Source organism: Rhipicephalus microplus, chromosome 3 (assembly GCF_043290135.1).
Source record: "Rhipicephalus microplus isolate Deutch F79 chromosome 3, USDA_Rmic, whole genome shotgun sequence".
In the NCBI taxonomy this organism is placed as follows: Eukaryota; Metazoa; Arthropoda; class Arachnida; order Ixodida; family Ixodidae; genus Rhipicephalus; species Rhipicephalus microplus.
Window position 1 is genome coordinate 110,627,261 of NC_134702.1, and position 15,323 is coordinate 110,642,583.

General features: G+C 44.9%; 1 protein-coding gene across 4 annotated transcripts in view; it reads left to right on the forward strand.

Moving 5' to 3' along the window:
• Positions 1–4,863: 4,863 nt before the first annotated feature.
• LOC142803290 (evasin-1-like) overlaps positions 4,864–15,323 on the forward strand; it is a 49,904-nt gene continuing 39,444 nt past the window's right edge. The window contains exons 1-2 of one of the 4 annotated variants that reach the window (XR_012894041.1): positions 4,864–4,893; positions 6,737–6,805. Coding sequence is in view for 2 of the 4 variants with exons in the window: in XM_075888417.1 (XP_075744532.1) it covers positions 6,751–6,805 (55 nt within the window). In the remaining 2 variants the exon portion in view is untranslated. Of the gene's footprint in view, positions 4,894–6,736; positions 6,806–15,323 lie in introns of those variants that run through there. The other 3 variants (XM_075888417.1, XR_012894042.1, XM_075888418.1) reach the window with 3 other exon arrangements.

Genomic DNA, 15,323 nt, shown 5'->3' on the forward strand with positions numbered 1-15,323 from the left:
TGCACAGTTTTATATTGATTAACCATTGACTCAAACTTTGTCAATAATATTGTATCAGTTGCACCATTTTGGTAAAAAATATGGTGCTCTGTTCGGTCATGTGCGAAAAGAGATATTGATAAATAATTATTGAAAACACTTAGAAGTCTACTCATTAGGTTCTAGAGAAAAAAAAACACAGCAATAGTCTCTTTTGCTACGACCTGTTGTTCTTGCGCAATACTGTAAAGCGAACAATGGTTCCCGGGACGTCTATAGCGTACATGCTCTCAGTTGGTCCATATAAGCAAAATGTCAAATGCGGTTGCTTCCCTGTTTTGCTTTGCCTTGCACCTGCCCATCTGTTCTTCCTTGTCTTGTATAAATAATTATTTATTAGTTATTCAAAGGTAACACACAGGCCGCGAGAGCACATTTCGCAATGGGGCAATGCACAAAATATATGTACGTGCATGCACATATCGTGCGTAATCCACAGATCAAACTTCATTTATAGAGTATGAAACGAGCGCAAGCGGCGATAACAGCGTGTGGCCGAGAAGCAAGAAATCCAGACAGGCTCTAGTGCTTCGTGCTCACAATGATCACGTGCTTTCAGGAACTAAGTGGCAAGGAGGATGCGTAGCGTCCACGATGGAGAGGAGAAAACGACCCCCTCGTCTTTGAACGTGGCCTGCTGAGTGGCCGTTCAAAAGCAACGCAAACCACAAAACCAGAAGTGAGCTGTACGAATGCTTACTCGCAAGTGGTGGGTTTATTAGACAAAACATAAAAAGTAACATGAAAAGAAATGACCTAAATCACACTTGAGAATCTAGCCAACATGCGCAATGGCAAGAGAAAGAGAAAAATAACACAGGAAACTTTTGGCAATGAATGTCTAACATCTTAACACCAAAATTACAGCAACAAGGTATGACAACAACAAAACCCTAAGAGCGTCTATCTGCCCATTTCCTATAAAACTGATTTGGGTTAGCGATAACGCGCCTGAAGGAGAGCTGAAACAACACTTCCCAGTGTTCAAAATGAAAAGCAATGCTTTAACTTCACGAGCCGCATCATCTGTGTACCCCAACACAACAGCAGTTATATGAAAAAAAGGGCGTGCACTTGCAAGCCTTAGTTAGAGTAGGCAGCTGAATGTGACCCATAGTTATTTGGCACTCAATTTATTCTTATGGTCTCAAAAGTAGGAGTTTTAAGGCATCGGGCTGTCTGTGCGACTTGAACTAATCGGCACTTCGCTGCAATATTCGAGACAACACGGGAAGCCCATGGCACACACTGGTTGTCATGTTTCGTATTACATTCCCCTTTCCGAGAGCTAGGCCCTTTTTTCATGTTTATTATTGCGATAGAACTCACATTGGCACTTTAGGCAGGATTTTGCCGCCGGCGTCGACATCGACGTCATTCACAGTTTATGTATACGTATATATTGATATAAAACGCAATAAAAAAATTCAGGAGAGGACTCCGGCTTATAAACACTTATTCGTGTTTATCTGTATCTGTGCGTACATTTTGTGTCTCCTTTGTGCGTGAGAAACGCGAGCCGCGGTTCTATCTGCATGCCATTTTTCGCCTGACCCTTGAATGGTAGCTATCACGTTCGTTGCTTCACCTTTGCGGCAAAACTCTGACTTGTTTTTGTGATTGGCAACGCAAACCTTTCGGAGTTTGCTGGGGCGCTAAAGATCGCCTCTAGCCGTAGCGGGCACGGACAATTTTTTAAACAAAAGAAAAACTTTGAGCTTATTTGTTTTGTTGGCTGATTTTGCCGAGTGCCGCAAAAGCAGCCAAGTGCGTCAAAACGAACGCACTCAGCGTGTTAACCTGATTTTTCCAGCTCCGCGGTCTGATAATTCGACGATGAATTTTTGAAACCACGCGGGATATCCTCAATTTTAACGCGATAGCGTTAGAGAGCTCGTGGCGCAGTAATCCCACCGTCGGCGTCGGCACCATTGTTTGTAAGCAAAAAATAGTCCGTGAGCAAAAAAAGTGAGAGAGAAGCAAAAAAAAAGAATGAAATTTTTGGTCCTATTGAGGATCGAACCTAGGCCGTTCGCGCGGCAAGCAGGTATCTGACAACAAAGCTGCCATGCCTCTGTTTTTGGGGTGAAGCTCTTTATAGCGACACCCGTTCGTCCCTCGTAGCCGTTTTAGTAGTGTGTAACAAGTATAACAATTTGACCTCCAAGGTGGTACTGGTGAGAGATTTCTTCTGTGCGTTGTTGAACAATAAAAGATAGTGCTCAATGTACACGCCAATGGCTGATAAGGGGGAATGAGAGACATGAGAATTCGGCTTTTAGATAACGCGCACGCTGCGAATTTTTTCTTGTTCAACAACGCACAGAAGACAAGAAAGAGTTGCTGCGTTATACTCGCTGGGCGTAAACTTCTAGGTTTTAAAAAGGTTTAGCGAGCGTTGGGCCGCAGTGCCATGAATACAGTGAACTAGTTTATACCATGAACTCGAGGTGGTTAAAGGTGGGAAGTAGACAGGGAGCGCAAGCAGTAAAAAAGTGTGCGTGTGCCTCCTCTCGTTCAGTCCTTGGAATGTCCGCTGGATGCGGTGCTTCTATATGAGGAATGTATGATGAAAAGATGCGAGATGGTGGTACTTGGAGTGTTGAATAGGTGAACGAACAGACACAGAGACATATGTGTGCGTTTGTGTGTTGTGTGTGTTGTGTGTGTGTGCGTGTGTGTGTGGTGTGTGTGTTGTGTGTGTGTGTTTATGTGTGTTGTGTGTGTGTGTGTTGTGTGTGTGTTGCATGTGTGTGTGTGTTTTGTGTGTGTGTGTTGTGTGTGTGTTGTGTGTATGTTGTGTGTGTGTTGTGTGGTGTGTGTGTGTGTGGTGTGTTAGTGTGTTGTGTGTGTATGTGTTGTGTGTGTTGTGCGTTGTGTGTGTTAGTGTGTTGTGTGTGTTGTGTGTTGTGTGTGTTGTGTGCTGTGTGTGTTGTGTGTGCGTTGTGCGTGTGTGTTGTGTCTCTCTTAGTGTTGTGTGCGTTAGTGTGTTGTGTGTGTGTGTGTTGTGTGTATAACAAAACATCTAATTATGCACTTTCTGGTTAAAGGGCGCACTAGGGGCCGGATTTTGCTATCGCGTTCAACTCTTAAAAGCGAAGCAGTCCCGCAATTTTTTAAGTACTAGGCTCGGCATAATTTGTGAGGTAGAACAACTTTGCCATTTAAATATTCACCATATAAATAATAAGAATGTTAGTTCAAATAACTTTATCAATTAATATTTCTTAAGAGATCTAAACAATGGCGAAAAAGTCCAACCTATATTAGTTTTTAGGGAAAGTTTTGTATTGCTAAATAAACTCCCTGTATAAACTGTCCATCGCCTTCGGCGCATGAGTGCATACCATGGCCCATGTTATTTATTTATTTGGGTAGTTATTTACCTTTTTATTTACAAGTACCTTAAAGGCATCTATTGAGTCCTATTGTATGGGGTGATACTGGTATATGCTCCGCATCTCGGGAGGAAAGTGTTTGACGACGTACGCAATATCATTTTTACGTTCTTTATGTCATGATTAGCCACTCATACTTATTGAACCCTGCTCTTTTACATACCGTTTTCGGCTCACCCCAAGTATAGGAGGCAATCACAAGAGCACCAAGATTTAGGTGCATAGATAGATAGATAGATAGATAGATAGATAGATAGATAGATAGATAGATAGACAGACAGATAGATAGTTAGATAGACAGACAGACAGACAGACAGACAGACAGACAGACAGACAGACAGACAGACAGACAGACAGACAGACAGATAGATAGATAGATAGATAGATAGATAGATAGAGAGATAGATAGATAGATAGATACATAGATAGATAAATATATAGATATGCTTATATATGCCTATATGCCTATATATATGCCTATATGCTTCGCAAGTATTACTTGTCCTAAAAAAGTCACAAAAATAAAATGTAACTTCCCTCCAGCGATTGCACTCGTACAAAATTACACAGGCAAATATACAATGGCAGATTTCGAGATGCCAACACGTTCCTGAATCATGTTGTTCTGGTTGGTGAATGACTTTCAATATGCTCTTAGGAAAATGCAATATTCACTATGCTGCAGGGATGTAGAGCTTAAGACATGGCAGGGAAAATTATTATGCAAGTGACTACAACGTGTGGGTATATTTCACCAGTTTATAAACTGGAGCGTGTGGGCCAGCGCCGAATCTCGTCTTTTTTTTTGTTCCGAATGTACGCGTTGTTCACTGCGATGGAGTTCACGACGTACTACACAAATGGTTTGAAAGGTAGAGAACCACTACAAACGTTTCGATAACCTATTTATTTTTATTTCACTGGAATTGCCTTTCTTTTTGCTAGAGAAATTATTCTTATTTTAAGTGTGGTATAGAAATTTGTAAGCTGAAAAATATGCACAACAGATCTTCTTTACCTACTTATGGAACTGAATAATAGTAACAACTCTTGCCATCATATTATTTTAAGTTTCCAAGTAGCTCTGTGCTCTTCGTTGTGTACACGTTATCTCGTTTTGTGTAAGCGTACACGTTCGCCACTCTGTTTTACCGGAAACAGACTTGCGAACGCTTTATTTCGCGTCACAGAAACTATCTTGTACTTCACCAGATACTCCGCAAACACACAAGGAATGTTTGAATACATGGCACTTTGCAAATGGCACCAAACATGACGCATATGTAGTTCAAAACTCCCCATCCGGCATGGGGAAAACATTTCTGTCAAGCATTTCTGTGGAAGTGCCATTTCCATCAACGTAGGAAAAACACCCAATCTGTGCACCTGAATTTTTATGTGAAGTATAAAATAGCGTGATGCCTCAGGCTTTCGAAGTGGTGAAGTCGAGTCCTCGGTAAGTAACCTCATATATGCTCGTACAACCACATATCTACGGAAAAAAATATCACCGCAATTGTGATATCCTCAAATCCTTAATGTTAAAGCATTTCTAAGAATCTTTTATTTAGCTACATTTTGAAGCACATTATTCGCGATAGACACTTACGGTTAAAGACAAGTATGTACTACTGCCCTGGAAAGCAGTAAATTCGCGGCCATAAACCTCAAAGCAGCCGTATGGCATTATTGGTACGAGTCATATGTAAAGTTGTTTCCTTCGCAGTCGATGTTCTATGTTTTGTTAGGTAAGGTGCGCTTTATCACACCTCACTAAATCAAATTTCACTATTGCGAATGGCTTCCTTGAGCAAGCAGCATAAGGAATCTAATCACTGTTTAGAAATTTGGTCCTCGTCTGGCTCCATCACAATCAGTAATATCATCATCTGTAGTTTAACGTGACAAAACCAAGAGACGATTACGAGATGGCCGTAGTGGAGGGGTCTGAAAATTTGACCTTCTTATGTTCGTTAACGCGCACTGACACCGCACAGTACACGGGCCTCTACCATTTTGCATCCATTGAAGTGCGACCACCAGGGCCAGGATAGAACTTGCAACGTTCGGGTCAGCCGCCAGCAGAATCGCCAAGGCAGTGGGCTTAAAGTGCCTATGACTCGACTAAGATCACGAAGCGCAAGCCTAGGTTAATCAGGCACCTTGCTATCAGCTGAGGCAGATGAGGAGGAATTGACCATTTCGACGGCGGTAAACAAAAGCTTGACTGCGGCTATTTCGAAAGCACAAAAGACGGTTTCTTCGGTTGGTGGAAGAATTTCGGAAGCATTCAACATACCAAAAAATGACTTGCATTAAGCTTCTAAAGGCTTGAACCTGCGAAGTTGGAGCATTCAGAACGTGGTGGCTTTTAGATTGTTGCGAAGCTTTATTTAGGTTATGCTGAGAGTTTTCACGTTGTTTAGCAGTGCTAAGAAGCATGACTTGAACCACAGATGGTCACTCACGTGACACGAACGTTCAGCCTCTAGAGATACAACTCGCGCTGAAAGCTGGCGTTCACATCTACCTTGTATACACATGGACACGTTGTCGTTGCCACAGCAATCCCATACATTCGAGGTTTTCTCGCACCAACCATTGCCTTTCCAGACTCTCGTTATACGTATTATCGAAACAAGCCGTGCATATCTTCAGGGAAGCTTAAACACGTGGCCGCTGTGTTTATTACCGGAGAATTCTTGAATGATACTTAAAGCTTTTCATAATTACGGCTGCTATTCCTGTAAATCCTTATTGGTGTACGCCATCCATCCACAACCTTCCCTAGTTTCCGTGAACCAGAGGTGAGTAACGGCATTGGCCCAATTTCTTACGTACTTTATCACGTTGGCGACCGTTTTTTGTTGAAAGCGTATGCAAGAAAGTTTTTTGCGGCCGTTTTCCTCAGTTTGGTTAATAAAAGTAGCACCGAAAAGAACGAGAAATGACACAGAAGCAAATAGGCTCAGTGTCGTTCCGTAATCTTCCTGTTCTACGCACATTGCGTAGCACATTTTCTAAGAATTTGATGACTATGCTCACAGCCATGAGTGATCACACTCATTAATTCTTGTTGAATGTATAAATATGTAATGCGCTGCATTGCACATGTACCACAGCTGCAGACGCTTATACCATTAGCTCTTTCTGCACAACTAAAGTCTTACCGTCTGCTACATTCGAAACGTTGATTAAGAGGTCGTCATCGTTGCGTAGTTGCTTGCAGAATTCTTATATCGGAAAAATATTATGCCTTCATGCAGCAAATATCGCAGATAAATTTTTTCGTTTTACAGGATTAAATAGCGTCATGAAAACATTCGTCTATGCTACAGCTCTATGTTTAGCATCTCTGGCTGCTAGCGGTAAGTGAGACTTCGATGTTTGAAACTTTTTTTCTTGATATATATATATATATATATCATTACGTGAGGCAAGCCTTGTACATATAGCCTTCGTGTTACTTTATTTAAAATGAGAGTTGTTAAATAGAAATAACTGTACTGATAACTCGACAAGTATTAATCCCGCCAGGCGAACGCATGTAGGCAACTCTGTTCAACGAGATACTTTCCCGTACCTCTCATTCACACGCAACACACGCCATGCCGACTCGCTGAACACACAGAACAGCCCCGCCGCGGTGGTCTAGTGGCTAAGGTACTCGGCTGCTGACCCGCAGGTCGCGGGACCAAATCCCGGCTGCGGCGGCTGCATTTCTGATGGAGGCGGAAATGTTGTAGGCCCGTGTACTCAGATTTGGGTGCAAATTAAAGAACCCCAAGTGGTCAAAATTTCCGGAGCCCTCCACTACGGCGTCTCTCAAAGTAATATGGTGGTTTTAGGACGTTAAATCTCAGATATCTATCAATCAATTGAACACACAGAACACACTCGGTAGTGATCATTGTGTATAGTAAACGCAATGGTCTCTACGTGTCTGTTAAAGCTCACTAACACAAGCCCATGTCCCAGGCTGGATGACCTTCCGCACATCTCTACCTGTCGTGCCCCCCCCTACAGTAGGGATGCGACACCCGGTCCAAATCACTGACGTCTACACTCAAGCAACACGAACGGCTCACGGAAACGCAAACGGACGAGAACCAACGCCTCCTTCAACTTTGGGAGGCTCGTCGCAGCCTCACCAAGTGATGCAAAAAACACAAACATAACAGGCGCCTCAAGAAGTCCTTACACTGACTCACGGAGCAAGCTGCGGAATATGCTGCTGAGCCGGACCGATGCAACAGTGCTGCGGGCAGACGTCTAGCCGCAACACGGGGCACCTGCAGTGTTCAGCGCTGTCATTGATACAACCTAAAGACGCACGGTAAATCAAGGTCTCTTACATAAGGTCATGCACAAATTTATAGTAACGACAACATAGCTGGCACACACGATCAGGTATCCATACTTGTATATCACCAAGGATCCTCGGAAGGCTGCCTACTCGTACGCAGCCAAAAAAAACACATCTGGACACCTCTTTTCAGCTCCCTACCTCTGGGTGGACTTATGCAAGATGAGGCGTGCCGCTGCACCCGGGCGTGACCTGGCTACGGTAAAACTCTTGACCCCTCTTCCCGGCGCAGCCTACGCCGTGCTCTTTATGTGAATCAATAGCATTTGAGACAGATAAGCTCCTCTTTTTCTTGATTGGAAATCGGCTCTTGTGACTTTCATCCTGAAGGTCAGTGAACATATTGACTTAGAGAACCTTCGCTTCACCTCCCTCACGTCTTGTGTAGGCAAGCTGATGGAGACGATGGTGCGCGACGAACTCTCAGACTTTCCAGAAATACAGCGCAGTTTTGAGGACAGCATGTTCGGTTTCCGCTCTCAGAACTCAGCCGAGGATATACTTCTCCAGCTCCACCATGCCATGGTAGATTCTGCCGAATGTCCCTACAGTGACAAAGTATTCCTGGCTTTGGATCTTAAAGGAGCATTCGAACACGTGAAGCATGAGTTAATCCTTGACCACTTCGATCATACCAACTGGGCTTATGAAACAATAAAAAGTATATCAGACAGTTTTTTACATGCCGTCAAGCTTACGTACGCATACACGATGAGGAACATGACCCTTACGTCATCGGCTCGAGGGGAAAATCGCAAGGCATGGTCCTCTCTCCCCTGCTACCTAATTTAGCCATGATTCATTTTACCCCCAAATTGGCTTTTCTACCAAGGATACATCACACTGATTGCGAAGATGGTATTACGATCTTGGCCACGCAAGGTAACTTGAGAATTTAGCCATGATTCATCTTACCTCCAAATTAGCTTTTCTACCAGGGGTACATCACGCTGATTGAGCACATGGTATTACGATCTTGGCCACGCAAGGTAACTTGGGTAACATAGAGTCATGCCTGAGAGCAGCAGCGACTGTCGTCGACGACTAAGCAATCTACTGCCGACTCCAGTGTGCCTGGCTAAGTGAGAATTTGTGCACTAAAGTCCCTCCTTTCGAGACACAACTCAGCTACACGTGAGCTTCCCATCGGGACCGATCCTTGAGGCCAAGAGAGATCCACGTCCTTGGCCTCTTCATACACCATCAACGCAGGGCTGACCCCTCAACAGCCAATCTTCGAATGGTGGGAGACCAGGTGGGCCGAATGGCCCACCAGGCCCCAAAAAAGAGGGTGAATTACGAAGTAGGGATGAAATACGGCACTCCCATGCTTCTTTAATGGGTAGCATACTATACTCGACTCCCTACTTGAACTGTGCAAATCCGATGATGGCCAACTAGAGATCATACACCGAAAATTCATAAAGCGGGCTCTTGGCCTTCCTATCGCTAGGTTCAAACAGAAAATTCTGGCCTTAGGCGTGGGGAATACCTGCTGGGAACTCCGAAAAGCCCCCCTCGTGAACAAACACATGCGTCTTGCTTAGACCCTTTCCAGTCACTACCTTTTGGACTGGCTACACATCAGACGTGATTATCACATCTAGGAAAGGGTGAGGGTGCGAGAGCCTTCGAGATGCGCCCTCAGGGTCCGACGCCTTTCCGGCAACATGCCCGGAGAAGACCACAGCGGTCGCCGCAAGGCGCGCACGGAAGCGTTGCAGCGACACTTTGGTCAACACCAACACGTGTGCTACGTGGATGTTGCTGAAACACAGCAGGGGGATGGCATGCGGCCGCAGTCGTACACAACACAAACACCGTAAACGGGCTCATTTTCCAAAGCCAACAGCGCAATACACGCAGAGGAGATTGCCGTTGCTCGGGCTCTCACCCAACCCTCTTCGAAACATTCCATAAACCGACCCGCGAGGCGCTTGTCGGAACTACGAGCTGTGGTGGGGTCCCACGCTTGCTCAGCACATACTGAAACCAATTGTCCGATACGTTCATTAAACTCCACGTAATTTCGTTTGGGCCACCAAGGACTCAAGGGGAATAAACAGGCCAATTAGGCCACCCACGTACGCTCTTCCCCGGCTATCTGTCTGTTTTTGGAAGCCTACTCTAATCAGATCCCTCCGTATTTACCTTCAAAGATATTACCACATATTACAAGGAGGAGCACCGGCGCTATCCGGATCCTTGTATGGGACTGCATCGCGCTGACGAACGCTACTCATTTAAAAACTGTTTGCCAATACTGTACTGTGCCCGGCGGCAATAAAACATTTCAGTTCGTCCTTTGATGGCACGTGCCAGTTCTGTGGAGAGTTGGCTGAAACCTTACACATAGTCTCGGCTGCCGCTGAAATCCATCTATACTCCGCAGCTCAACTATACGAGAGGGTACTAGGAGGTGGCTTTGCGCGGCTTTCAGGACGTGAATGGCCAAAACGCCCTGGTTCAATGGATGCGGGCCGCGTCTTGCCAATAGAGCTCTGGTATAGAGGCTATACCTAGTGCTCTGAGAAGAGGAGGCCAATAAGGCCCCAGCCCAATCCCCTTTCTGTAACCATTTATTGGTTAATAAGTATTTGACCACCCCACCACCACTCACGCAATCGCGTATTCATAGAAATGTCCACAAGGCATCTGTAGTAAACTTCAAATCATGTCTCAGTACAGTCGGGTAGAACCGAAGAATAAGTACGCGCTAAAATCAATGGAGACAATGCTGCGCGACAGCCCGTCCAAGTTTCTAGAAACCAAAAATACAGTTGCAGACACCATGTTCGGGTTCCGCCCGCACTGGTCAGCGCAGGAAGTTTTGCTTCAGCTCGATCATGAGATTGTAAATCTGTCGAGTATCACCAAAATTACAAAACTATGCTCGCTTTAGATGTGAAGCAGGTCTTTGGTAATGTGACCCACGGAGATTCTAACTCATCTCCCACAGGTAGATTGTGGGAAACACACCTTCAACTATATGAAACGATTTCTCACTAACCGACAACTACACATTCGGATTTAGGACAATGAACATGGCCCTTACCAATTAGACACGACAGGGACCTCACAAGAAGCCGTCATCTCACCCCTGCTATTCATTCTGACAATGTTAGGACTTTCCGCTCTGCTGGTGGAATTTGAATGCATAAAGCATGTGCTATATGCAGATATCATCACAAGGCCATCACACGGCTCGGCAGGAGACATTGAGGATAATCTTCAGCAAGCAGTGGGCATCGTTGACATCTACGCCCATTGCTGCAGCCTTCAGTGCTCCCCGTGTAAACGAGAATTCGTGCACATACGCGCATCACCACAGTGAACCACCAAAAATTGATTTTTTTCTTCACAATGGTCCCATATCTAAACGGAACGAAATTACAGTATTGGGTCTCTTCATACACAAAAATCGCAGAGTGGACACAAAATTGGCCCAATTGCGTAAAGTGGGAGGAGGGAACCGGATGGGTCGTATGGTCTGCCAGATTTCCAGCAAGCGCGGGTCTGGTAGTCAAAGAACTTCATTTCAGCAAGCGCAGGGGATTACGATGCAAAGATGCCTTAAGCTGACTTACGCATTCGTAACCAGCCGTGTACAGTATTCCGCTTCATATATCCTCCTACGCAAGTTAAGTGAGAATGCCCTGGAAGTCATTCTCAGAAAAATCTACCAGCGCGTCTACGACATTCTGGTGAACACTTCCAACCAACGCCTTTTGGGCCTGGATATGGTGAACACATAGAAGGAACTACAAAAGGCGCACTTACAAACCAATATATTAGGCTCTCTAATACCTCGTAGGGTCACCGCCTCCTTGCCCGACTACACATGAATCACTGAATACGCACGGACGAGCTCGTACGCATTCAAGAAGTTTGAAAATACTCAATGGATGTGCGCCCTCTTCCAGGCTAACATGACCCCGAGACGACTGGTCGGTGCGTCGCGTGATCGGAAGCTTGGGCTCGCCCCTACGGTCACAAATTCGGAGTATTCTACGTGGACGCCCCCGGCCCTCACCACGAAGGTTGGTACACGGTTGTGGTCGTTCAACAAAAGACCGCACTAAACGAAGTCACCTTCCGTTCACAAAACATCACGCATGCGGAGGAGATCACCATCGCACTAGCCGCCGCAGATAAGGAGTCGAAGAAACTCAGTGTCACCGACTCCAAGAATGCCTGCCGTAATATCGAACAGGGCTCCGTTCCGTACTTCGAGTACAATGTTTCGCAGAACAGCCAGTACCTAGGTGCCCCCATGCACCGAATGGTCATTTGAACTCCACCTATAATGGGTCTCGATGGTAATGAGTCGGCCGAGGACGCTGCCCGCACGCTCACTCTCCGGGAATCATCCTGGTGTCCTTACAATTCGGACCTCTAACTTATTGCGCTTATGAATTTAAGGAGGTCACTCAGTTATATCAATTCAGCCATCAGATCTATCCCAAAATTTCTAATGGCCACACAAAAGGGAAGATGCATTTATACTACGATATCCATGCCTCATCATGGCCTTTTTATGTGTATTCATTTGGTACATTTACACCAATAACTCCCACTGTTTGCCGCTGCATCTTCTTTTGCGCACAGCTCGAGGCATATACAGTGCACGTAATTTCATGCATTCAGGGTGAAGTGTCACACTCTCCTTCACCTTTACACCGAAACTTTATTGTGCTTGGCAATTTTGAAATATTTTAACCCGCTTGCACGGAGAAGCTCCAAAACTGTGAGGAAAGTTCTGACAATTTTCACATGGTGTGGAGATGTCAGAAAAATCCCAATTTCACCCCTCTACCTAACTTTTCCCGGGAGGATTGGAAGGCAGCCATACTTGGCTGCTTTGACCTGATGGCCCAACAAGCCTTGGTTGAGTGTGCCCGGGCCGTGGCCGACGCCAGTGGGCTCCCGTAAAGGCGTGCCCCCCTAGTATTTCTATGGGGTGGCGCCTTAAGGACCACTCCCCACCCTCCCTGTACATAACTTACAGAATTATTGTTTGTCATCATCATCATCATCTCCGCCACCAGTATTGCAGCGTGCCTGTGATTCGCCTGTGCAACTGGGCAATGATTGATGATTTTCGTTCAAACCATAGGCACTTTTTCGATGATAATGGAAACACTAGGCATATTATGAATTGTAAATGCCCAGAGAAAGAGAAGGCCAAATCTGACGCGGTAGAGACAGTGTGTGCCCTTCTACGGCCCTTCGTGCCCCAGCATTGTCAAGCTATATTTAACCGCCCTTGAAAAACAATACCTGCAGCACTGCGGCTAGGGCATCTCCGGGACTTAATCTGACGGTTGGGCTGGGGTTTGCTCCACACCCGAGATTGGTTCCAGCAATGGCAGGTGGTTCGCATTGCCACTTGCCCCAACTGCGTCAAGGTTGAGACCAATCAACATGCGATGATTGAATGTGTGGTCTCCTGCCGTTTTTGGCGAGCGGTCTGCACTGGTTTTCGAAAACAGGGTGTGCGAAGATACTTGTCCAGCAGCCAATTTTCACGCGGATGCTTCTCAGCTCTTTTATTAGTTGCGGGGCTGTTCAGCCTTTGGCGGAACCAATTCGAGGCCATGGCTGCGAATTGCCGCCGGCGTGCTTTGCGGCTGATACTAGGGTGAATGAGCCGAGAGATCCTCGCGTTCCTCTTTAATGAGCTTTTGCTCGTCGTGGAGCAGGAGTTTCTGTGGCATTGTTCATGCTCATTTGTCAGTGTAGAATACGGAAGCGTACAACCAATTTTTCGACTGACGTGGTGCTAAGCAGTGCAGGTTCAGCCGTTATGAACGATTTCATTTGTAAGAATTATATTTCCCTGCTTCTATTGATTCGCTATATCATTGTATCATGACATCGCATTGAGTTCCTGTGTGCATGTATGCCAACACTGTCATGTGTACTATAGACCAAGATGTATTCACTGCAACATAGTGATGTTTGTCGTAACACATAGATGTGCCGAAATGTATGTCTCCTTATAATTGAAATGTCATGAAACTTTGGGGTCTGTACATAGTCTAAATAAGCGTTTTTCTAAAGTGTCTTATCAAAAGCCTCCTAGTCTCTCGGCTCTCTGCGCAGAAACTTGCTCGACGCTGCTTCCAACGTTTGCGCATAATCATATCTTATTTGTATTCACCCCCAGCTTGATTAGGCATCATCCACATGATCAACATATCGAGATTATGTTTTCAGTATGCTGAAAGTAGTTCAGAATAGGACAGCAAGATTCATCACTGTTACCTACGACTATCATTCAAGTATCACCCTAATAAAACAGGACCTTGCATTTTTACCACGGTATCAAGGCCTCGTCGAGGCCCTTTTATGTTTATTCAGTTGGTACAGCTACAGCAACAAATCCCACTGTTTGTCGCTGCATCTGCTTTTGCACAACTCGAGGCCTTCACAGTGCACGTAAGTTCAGGCACAATTAGGGTCAAGTGTCACACATATGCATTTAACCCATCACGAATACTTCAAGCCTTAGTATTTTGCAACGGGCTTCGCGATCACATTGTATCCATTTCTGATCTTGAAACTTTTTGTGACAACCTACTTTTGTTGCATTTTGCTAATATAACTTTGTTGCACCTTGCCATTTATAATTTGTTTTTTTTTTCCTTCCCGTTCTTTCTTTTTTTACTTTTGGCCTTATTCCTTATGCTATGTAGATATTGATGCCACACCTTACTGAATTGCTTTTAAAAGGCCCGCAAGGCACTTTTCATAAATAAAATTATTAGTACGAGAATGCACGTGACGTCATGCGAAATACGCGAGTGCAATTAGTGGAGCATTTACGAAAATTCTTCCTGGGTGGGGCAGTGACTGTAGTGGGTGGAGCTTACATTTGTTTTTAGGCTGTAACGTACTACAGGGTCTTTTCTTATGCCTACTAATCGCCCTCTTATTTTTACTGGCCGAAAAAAAAGCCCGTTAAATCTGAAAACGAAAATGTGATTATTCATCGACCGCTAAAGACCGCAGCGTGATCGAATAAGGTTATTTCAAGCAACCATTTTGACTCTTGACCATTGTCAAAGAAGGGTTTCGCAAATTGGAAAGTTTACAAGTCTGGCGCAAACACACGTCACAATCCTGCATGAAATACTTTCAATGAATTGTACACCACAAATACTACAGAGATCTCACCACTGACTTTTCTCATTGCCAGCACAACTGGAATGCTGTTTTAAATACTGCCTGACCATGTAAAGTGAAAGAAGTACGTTTCCCGAAACTGGGAACGACAAATTGAGCGATACATCTTTTTTTTTCTGTGTGCAAACTTACTGCGAGCCTGTCTGAGGGCGTGACGTCAATTTTTGTATTTTGTGCCTTTGTTTATCAACCGAAAGAACTGAGCGCGCAATTAGTAATGTACGTCGTTGAAAAGAAATCAATTAGGCGTTATTTACATGTGTAATTAAAAAATGTGAAAAGACATGGTGTGTGCACGAGACAGTGTTTAGACAAATAGACCTTTCTTCTTC